This window comes from Battus philenor, unplaced genomic scaffold, assembly GCF_028537555.1.
Source record: "Battus philenor isolate CCGP_79_NKW_IND1 unplaced genomic scaffold, ilBatPhil1.0.hap1 SCAF_2, whole genome shotgun sequence".
Lineage (NCBI taxonomy): Eukaryota > Metazoa > Arthropoda > Insecta > Lepidoptera > Papilionidae > Battus > Battus philenor.
Window position 1 is genome coordinate 7,822,682 of NW_027181682.1, and position 10,067 is coordinate 7,832,748.

The 10,067-nt window shown below is 31.4% G+C and overlaps 1 protein-coding gene across 1 annotated transcript; it reads right to left on the reverse strand.

Annotated features, from left to right (window-relative positions):
• Positions 1 to 462: 462 nt before the first annotated feature.
• LOC137921980 (uncharacterized) lies at positions 463 to 9,583 on the reverse strand. The gene is made up of 5 exons (XM_068764789.1): positions 9,406 to 9,583; positions 8,529 to 8,634; positions 4,914 to 5,074; positions 2,471 to 2,710; positions 463 to 918 (listed from the first exon to the last, which is right to left on the reverse strand). Exons 1-5 carry the CDS (start codon positions 9,544 to 9,546, stop codon positions 760 to 762), a joined length of 807 nt encoding a protein of 268 aa, XP_068620890.1. The 5' UTR covers positions 9,547 to 9,583; the 3' UTR covers positions 463 to 759.
• Positions 9,584 to 10,067: the final 484 nt, after the last annotated feature.

The window sequence follows — 10,067 nt, forward strand, 5'->3', positions numbered from 1 at the left end:
TTGAAATATTAATCATATAAATAATAATTGTACGTAATGTAGTGAAAACACTTCAGAATTTAATCAATGCGGATGTTATACTTTTAAAAAGGAAATAATTTTTGGACCGATGAGAACTTATATTAATTTTAATAAATTCTTACATGATTATTATTTGATTTATGTACTTTAGTACTATTCTAATGTAAATTAAAATCCAGGAGACTAGGCAATGAAAGTATGTATTGAAAATGATGCGAAGTATGTTTTGACAGTAATGGGAAGTACGTATACTAAAAAGGTCGCAAACAACGGGCAATAAGTAATTGAATAAAGTTATATATTTTTAAAAAAAATCAGAATTCTCCTTTGTATTTGAAATCGGCAATGACTTGTTGAATGATTCCTACATGTAACATGACACGTTTCTATCTTAGTACTATAAAATGTAGGGTAAGCAACAAGTAATAAAAGATATTACAATGTAATTAATTTATTCTATTTCTTATAATTATTTTTTTGTGCGTAAGTTCTTTTTACAATAAACGACTGACCTATAAGCGTGGTTCTGAAAATAAGGTACATTACATATCTATTGTAATACTTATAAAGTCTAACAATGGTGAATTGTTTAAAACTTTGTAAGATAAGGTTAGTATTAACCGATACGGCTAATTGTTTATTTTTAATAATAAATAACTTAAATAGAAATAGTTAATTTTGTACAACGTCAGCCATCTAAAGAATGGGGCGGGGGTGCAATACGAAGGTTAACCGGTCTTATATACGTAGGCCTGGGTTTCGGGAACGAACGAAGTTGAGCAACTCGTCACTGTCCTCGCAAATGAACGGTTTGACGTGGTGGCAGGCCACGTCATGCCATTTGATGCCGTCGTTGTAAAAGTTGTTGAGGATGGCCAAACAGGACTCGTCATTTCCCTGGAAATTATTATAAATGTAAAAATGTATGACACGTATAAACAAAGTTTCATCCTCTGTCCTTAAACTTATTTAATTTAAATATAATATTTTAATTACATAGACAGCTACAATTCATAACATCGATTTTATAACAAAATATAATACGACGCAATAAATTTATCCCCTAAATTCAAGAAATTTATTAAGCACATGCTCTGCCAAAAGGCCTATTACTATATTTCAGAGTATGTTCAGGATTAAGAAGTCTGGGAAAGAATTGTTCAATTTTTTAAGAAAAATTCAATCAATCATCAAAAAAAATACAAACCCCACTGAGTTTTTTCTCAGTTCTTCTCAGTAGGTGGCGCATTGCGTACTGACGTACGCTTCATTTTAAAATGATGATTATAGACTAATGATCTTATATAATAAAGTTATTTTGACTTTGACTTTGATTTGTAGTGAAAAGCTTTCTCTAAACATATGTCTGCCTGTTATTATAAAGCCTGGCAAGCGCATGAGTATAATAAAGAGCGTTAATTTCGTGGAATATTTTGCCAACTAGACCAATTGAATGGATAATTATAGCATTTCTCTAGTCTATTCTCTTTGGATAATCTAATAGTAACAAACGATCGAGCCGTGGTTCCTGAAATCGGAATGCTAAACGCGTCTCGGGGTGAAAGCCGACGTCCTATCTCGGGGCCGACGCCTCCATTTATTCTATAAAGCATCCGTCCAAGCGATCTAAGAGTTTAGTTCTTGGTAAATATTCGTAGTTTTTTTTTTGGTATTGAAGTATGCTTTTTTTCTGTTGGTATTTAAATCTTTGCTGGCGTGAGGCGGTGGAGCGGTGAAAGCTCTTAACCTAGATCTTCTTACAGTAGAGGAACAGAAATCTAAACCAAACGACAAATACTACGAATGTGTACTGAGAAACACTACATAAAGTCTCCTTAAATTATTACCTTTAATAATATTGATACAAATGTGCTAAAAGTTTAAGAAGAAATTCGTTACTTTATATAACAATATTTATTTAAAAAAAAATGGCTTTCTACTTTCTCCGGCGTTGCATAATATGGCAAGTAAACAACGAACTGTAAAGATGAGCTGTTACGAAGTAATATTTGCTTATAATTACATATTCATAAATCTTTGTTGAATGAATTTCGTGTTTGCAAAATATTATAATAATTTTATTTACGTATTATTTAACTATTTTTCTAACATAAATATAATTTTTTCTTACTCGGATTATTTTTAAACATTTTTTTATTGTACATTAATGTTATGTTTAGTTTACGTCGTTTTCATCTTTCACGTAACATAGTATTTGCAAAGCTTTGAAACTTAGAAAGGTTATATAATTATGTATCTAACTCAATAAGAGTTGGCACACTATTTTTTACGTTTTTCACACCGTAACATGTTATTTCTGATTGAAGTTATATAAATACACGTTATACTGATTCACTAATTTTCCATATTACTACACTACTGTAATTTTGTATCATAATTTTTGTCTTTTTTGTTGATATAAATTAAGCTAAATGTCTGCATAGCTTACCTGAGCAGCTTCTCTGTTATCGGGTTGTGGCTGACCATAGCCTCCTGTGTAAGACCAGTCACCAGTATTACGTTGGGTAGTCGGTCCAATTTTCGCACCAGATCCAGACCAAAACCAGCCGTTTACATTAGGGGGCTGTAAATCTGGACGGTCGCAGCCGGCGAAGTTACATTTACGACCAGATGTCCAGATGTATCGAACGTTGCCGCGAGCAATCCTCTGTTTAACAAATTCATTTTCCTGCAAATAAATAAATTAAATTAACAATCAAATCTTTGGTTTTTTGCAATTATTTAAAGATTCTTATTTGACAGGTCAAAAATTTTCGTAGTTTTTTTGTTGTAAAATAGATAACGTGAAACACGGCGCAAGTAGTTACAAATAATTTAAATGAGAAAATAAAACTTGACTGTTTAAATATTTTCTTTGACATTTAAAATAGCGAAATGACTCTACTTATTGATAATTTGTAGATAATAGTGTAATATATTAATATAATTGCGGCCGGAAGTGCGACAGCGCTCGTGTCCGATGCAAGGCGACACACCTAACAGGAATGTGTGTCGTGCGCCACTTCTCGACGCAATCGCTTCTATGCCGACGAGAACTAACGCACTAGGCCATTGCACCCCTTTCACGGACGCCTTCCACGCTCTACAAACCTAATCAGTCTCCGTGGCTATCCTAATACATATTGATGTCTCGCCATAACTGGATGTGTGTTTTACTTTGCAATTATCGACCCGGAATGCCGGACATAGACATCAAAACCATTAAAAAATAGTTTCTATTTAAAAACTAATTGAAGCTGCATAACAATAGAAGTGCTAACTTTTACACGCCGCAGGAAGACAAAACCTGTTCATGTTTTTCCGCAAACAGACACACCCGGATAAATGTTAGACAATAGATAAGTGCTGTTGCTATGTTTTCGAAGAACATGTTCGTGAACAAAAAATATAATCAACGTATTATACAATTGGCTTGTTGATATTTTACATAACAAATCTTTGATAACATACATAAGTTTTGTAGTAAAAATTTTCTATGATTTTGCTAGCTCAGAGATAATCAAAGTGATCTTAGCATACATTTTTGATTTTTCTTAGTATATAAATGTCATTAATTTTTTAAAAGCGTATGCTGTTGCAAAAAGTGAATTAGTGTATGTCAATACTGGGAAAGTGAATGCATCTCAGATGACCCTGTTGCATGATGTCGACATGCGGTTGTGAGAGAAACCGTCTGTAATCTGTACTATTATAACGAAGCAATTTCTTGGATTACTTAAAACGTAACCAGCAATTTGACCTTAGCAAAGATTTAAACACACTCCGTATATTTATTAAATTTTTTCAAAATATTGACAAGTTTTATGATATTAAATTTGCTTTATAACGATTTTGATTTTTTATTATTCAAATCGTTTAAATAAATATTTAATAAAAACAAAGCGGTTTTGAAATTTATCTTGCAAATGCAAATTATAACATTTAGTTATTTTAGTACATTACAAAGTGGTACCTGTAAGATATCGCAAAATACTTTGGTAGAAAGCGGACCTACTGAGTGATCGGAATATTACTCACTGGTTTGTCATTCTTTAAATATAACCCCTTAAACGATAAAAAATCTTTTCTCTCTTACATTAATTGACTGACGAAGTTGATTAAATTTTGTTAAAATTATATTAATACACATAAATTAAACAAAGAGAAATTTTGATTTACATTATAATAATTTGTAGAAACGATAACGAATCCAAAAACTCAGGGCATGAAGGTAATGTAGACTTAATATAAAACTAAAAATATTACGATCGTTTCAGACATATAATGATGATTTTGGCCGAAAGTTCGAACAAATCTTAACGTCTCTCAATTATTTACGCCACAAAATTATAGTGTCACATTCACAAAAATTAAATAACTCTGATACAAGAAACACTACAAAAATTGAATTTTTCTATTTTGAATTGTTTAGAATCCTCCATGACCATAAAAATAATAGAATAAAAAAAATTAAACATGAAATCCTATCGTTATATTACTCTTGAATTTTAAAGCAATATATCTTCATCTCAACATTAAATAACGGATAAGACTTTAATATTTAGGTATATTTACACTTTGTTCACATTTATGTTTGTAAAGTAAGCTAAGTCAGTCTATTAAGGTATTGATGTAGAATTAGATAGTATTATAAATTATACGAAAAATTTTTGGGTAATAAAAACAAGAATTTTTCTTATTTTTATTTTGTTTTCTCTTTTAAAAAATTACGAGCATTATGGGGCGGGCACTTGATGTTTAGTGATACAGGCCATAATATGACAACTATTTGCCGGCAGATATAACCCCGATAAATCTATATAGATTTTATTTAGCGAAACCTATCTTTCCATAACATTATGCAATCTTATAACAAAATTAATGCTTTTAACCTGTGGCGTTTCCATTGAAACGGTGTCCATGCAGTGACGACGGCATATATTCCTTGCGTCGAGCCAATCTACCTCCAGGTTACGGGTTGGTCCATGCTCCCAGCTTATAAAATACGAGTGTAAAACTCCGCGAGCATCGCGATAATTTGCATGGCGCACCCCTGTTGACAAAAAAATATATAAGTGTAAAGAAAAATTTACCAAAATTGTTGCAGGTGTCTGTGTGTGGATGTAAAGCTACCATGGTATAAGTTCGTTATTGACCTCGTCTTGTTAATCGCGTAAATGTACGTTTCTGTTTATAAAAAATGTTTTTGGTCCTAAATTAAACAATCTGAAAATAAATGTTTATTTCGGTCTTTAACCTATAATAACAGATATTTAGAGACCTTTTATTTTTATTTAAGACTTCACTATTTTACATAATATTACTTATTCTAATACTGCTTCTCATAAATCACTAAAATAATAGCCCTGCTAAGAATTACTATAATCTTTTTAAATTTACTTTAAATACATCTGTTCTTTGAGTTCAATATTTCTATTCATTTCATTTTATTTTGGAGATTTTTGCAGTTTTACAATATAAAACACAGGCGACAACAAAGTGACAAAGTATTAAAGTGAGTTTATCTGGATATATAAAATAATTTATTTCGATATATTATTAGTTTCGGTGAGTTAAATTTTCAACTTATCATCATGTGCGGAAAGATTCTAAAATAACGTAGCGTCACAGATAACAAAATTTCTTCATTAATTCTCGCTTGAAAAACAGAGATAAAGTTATAAAAATATTAATTTATTATATTAGTTAAACTTTATGTAAGGTTTCACTTATTCGAAGACAAAATTGGCGCTATTATATTTTATAATGCCTGAAACGAAATTTAGAAAATTAGGATTAACTTCTATTTTTCCTTGTAATATCTAAACATTTAATTCAATCAAGCACTTTATGGCAGTCGCACGATTTGCTAAGTCAAACAGGGATAATTTGAAAAGTTCAACGCCAGGTCATGCCGTTAAGGCGGTCTTTCGTAACTAGAAAGTAACGACTGTGATTAGGAACCTTCGCTAAAATTATTTAACATCGGAAAGTTATAGACTTCCGTGAAGTGTTTTGAAGTTTACGTAACACTTATAGATGAGTACACAAATTACTCAATCGACGCATAGTAACCATCAACTTCTACGTTCAGATTATTCACGCGTTATGCAATACACAAGCTGTGTACTCTAAAATCCGCATTACCTTCTAGGTTAAGAATCTATTGGACACGTGTAGTCATAACATTTCAATTCAATAGAGAAAGTTGCAAGTAAAATGCTTTTAAAAGTTTCCCTTCTTCAATAAGCGCGTAACTGTTATGCAATAAATTAATCACGGTTTCTACTGCTAAATATTTAAAAAAATATTTTACCACACAAATTCAATCTTAACTCATTTCACTAATATGTCCCACCTTAATTTCGTTAAAAAATTAAACACAGTATTTATTTATGAGTGACTACTACAACCCATTAATGAATCTGTGATTAATGATGTGTTTTTAAAGCTTCACAGCATAATAAAATGAATGAAGTTTTTTGACTCGAGTAACATTGTTCAATTTCGCATCCGGCTCGGCTTACTTAAATGTCTTTGTTCTTTGCTTTTTTATACCTTGCTTCGTTAAGTTCATTGATATATCATGTTCTATTTAAATCTCTGTTTTTGTTTACGTACTATAGGATTTATTCTTACAACTATTAGTGTTTTATTAGTTCAAACATTTTTGTATTTATTTCGATTAAAAGTTGTAATCTGAGTAATTCCTTCATCAAAACTATGAAACTTATCTTACATAATGCATAAAGCTCGATGATACAACACTACGGTAATCCAGTGTCCTCGTACCAGTAAATACTGTTTGGCAACAATGCGAACCGTGCAACCAAACATAAAGCTATTTATTACCTATGTATTAGAGTTTATGTAGACTCAAATAAACACCGACAAAAGGTCTTTATTATTATTGTTCGGTCGCCCGACTATTGTGAACCACCGTACGCACCCATATGTTTATACCTACTAAACCCAGCCTTCCCACTTCAAGTACTAATACAATTTTAGAACTCATTTCAAAATGTTGATATTCAGCGTACGTTAAACCATTGCATAGTAATGGTTGTGATTATAATTACAAATATTATTTTAAGAAACAGAAACTATAAGCTATTTAATAAAAATCATATTGTTCTAAATAACAAGATCATTTAACTTAGCGTAATTATGATAACTTAGAATTATTAGTATATAATTTATCATTGTGATTAAAAAAAATTATGAGCTATAAGATTCAATTGAATTTACGTCCAAGTGATAAAATAAATTTGATAAATAAGGACAGACAATAATATCGACGCGTCGCAGAATCATATCAATATCGACTGCCTAACATTAGTGCGTAAATGGACAGTGTTCCAGTGTAATGGAACATAGTATTTATGCCATATGATGAGTGTAGACTAGGATTTTGTATTTATAATCATATTGGTAACCAGATTATTAATTATTGGCTTCCCATCAAGTCAACCGCCTTTCTATGATCATCACTTTAACGCATTAAAAACTCAATTTAATACATTAATTGCAGATTGAAATTTGCTAATATTTAAAAAGTTCTCTCTTTAAAATTCAGATATAGTTTTGTATTCCTGCTCTATGTAGTCGCCGTGAGAGTGAATGGTGTGTTAACACATCTTTAATGCGGGGGTCATCAATTTTTGTTAGATAGAGCAATTAGACCGCAAGGTGAGCCACCAGTTACCGAGCTGCAGTTAGAAAGGACACAAATGTTACGATCATGTGACCATCACACAAGTGTGTTAAAGAAGCGCTGGACCTTGGCTTAATAACTTAAAGACGTGACGATTTATTTTCAAGATACAAAGAAGGTTGTACCCTAAAAAAGACCTTTACATATTTTTGTTCCAAAGAACGAAATAGCAAACGAATTATAAATTAATACACTCGAATATCTGAATATCGTGAGTGCACAAAGTCCATGCACTTGTGGCGTTCATTATAATGCACCCAAACTCATTATTTAAGAAAACATCTATTTTTAATTAAAACTTTCTAACCTATTTCTATCATCTCATAAATTATTGTAAACGGAAATATTTTAAATAAGTAACATAATTTGTGGTAACTTATTTTTTATTAATTTAAATAATAATACTTCCTTTTTTATTTTTCACTATTTAGACGCTCATTGAATATATAAAGCATAAATAATTGGCTGCATAAATTTCAAGTCTTATTATATACATCGCGTCAGGTTAATTTAGTTTCATTAAAAAAGTACGAAAGCTCTGATAAGTAATCTAATTTCTTATAGCAAAATATTGTGTTTATTTTAATCATCGTTTAGTTTGGTGTCATGGTACGAATTCTACATCGTTTTTTAAGGTATTCGTTCATAATGTTACTACATTAGTGATAATAAAAAATTATTTCTGTTATTTAAAAAAAAAACAATATAATTTGTTTAATGTTATTTACTAAGCCTGACAAACACATTTTTTTAAAATTGTGTATTAACATTAATAAAATAATTATTTACGTACTGTTTGCGCAACTCTTTGGGTCCGGAAGGGCCAGACGACGCTGGGCATCTGCGAAACAAAGTGCAGCAAGCAGCACTGTTGCCACTAGATAAACTTTCCGAATCATCTGTCAGTAAAAAAAAATTTTTAAAACAAACCAAAATATTACAAAGTACATTTTTAATATTTTTAATAGTTACACAACTTATTTGCACATTAAAAGCATACACAGTCATCCGTAATAAAATTATGAATTGGATTCCAGTGACAATCATTTGTACTTCCGAAACAAGTGACCGCTAATAGGGTACACCCGTTTATGTGTTCGCTTTCTTTTATGCAGTCCATGACTGTTTGAGGACAATCGATACGTGAGATGAATTTATTTTGTTGTATTTGTGAAAGCAAAACTTGCTGCGTTGACCCGCTTGTCGTGAGCCTGAGCGCTTACGTGAAAAGGTGTTGAGCGCGAGAAATCGTCGATTTAGGACGGATTTTATGATAATTCCCATGTGTTATTACAATTTACACAGGAGGCTATATATTGACTATACTTAGAGGCTATATATTGATTATACTATACGAGGACGACTGCAACGGTTATTTCTTAAAGTTTAAGAGAAAAACAACAAGCAACCGTTCTGTCAAAGCCCTCTTTAAAATGTTAATGTTGTTTATTAATTTAACCACTAGACTTACAATTTTGCGATAGGTATATATTTTAATTTGGTTAATTATAATAGGCCTAAAATTCTTAGTCTGGAACATGTGCAGTTCACCAAAAAAATAGGAAATTAAAATCGTAGTAAATATTTATAGTGATATTTTAAGCACTTTAGTAATACTTGTAATGTTCACATCGCTGTATTATGGTTCGTAAAACGTTGCACGTGCGTACCTCTGTATGTGGGCGAGTGGCGATGCGTTTATTGCGGCGAAGGCGTACAAGAGTACGCTGTGCGCGACCTGTGGACGCAACGGTAACAGGGGAACTGGCGTTGCCGATGGCGTCCTCTCTAATTAAGCCTCCAACATTCATTCACTTTCACTTCCAATGTACGAGAAGATACCCTCCTCCACGCCTATACCTCTTTGAATTTCGGTACGCTTTAGAAACGAAGACCTTCTGGAGGTCGCAGCCGGAAACCGGCATTTACGTAATCAACTTATTAACGCAAATATTAATCACTATTATTTATAATTAAATAACTCCACAGAACAATTATAACATCATCGTAATACAATAAATATACAATTTAAAAATTTTGGGAGCTACGACCACTTTAATAACGTAAACAAAATATTCGTCCTGATGTCATAGATTTTTCAATGTTAGAAACGAGCTTATTTATTTAGTTGTCTCTAAACATCAAAGATAGTATAATTTAAAGATAATAGGCACTCATGAAATTAACCAGCTTTGTTAAAGACATAGACAGTGATATTTATATCAATAATGTGATTTCTGTTCCAGATTTTTTTTTACTTTAAATTTTCTTTTATAACATAAGATGTTGAGAGCTATGAGTGACAATCAAATTCAAGATTATACATATATTA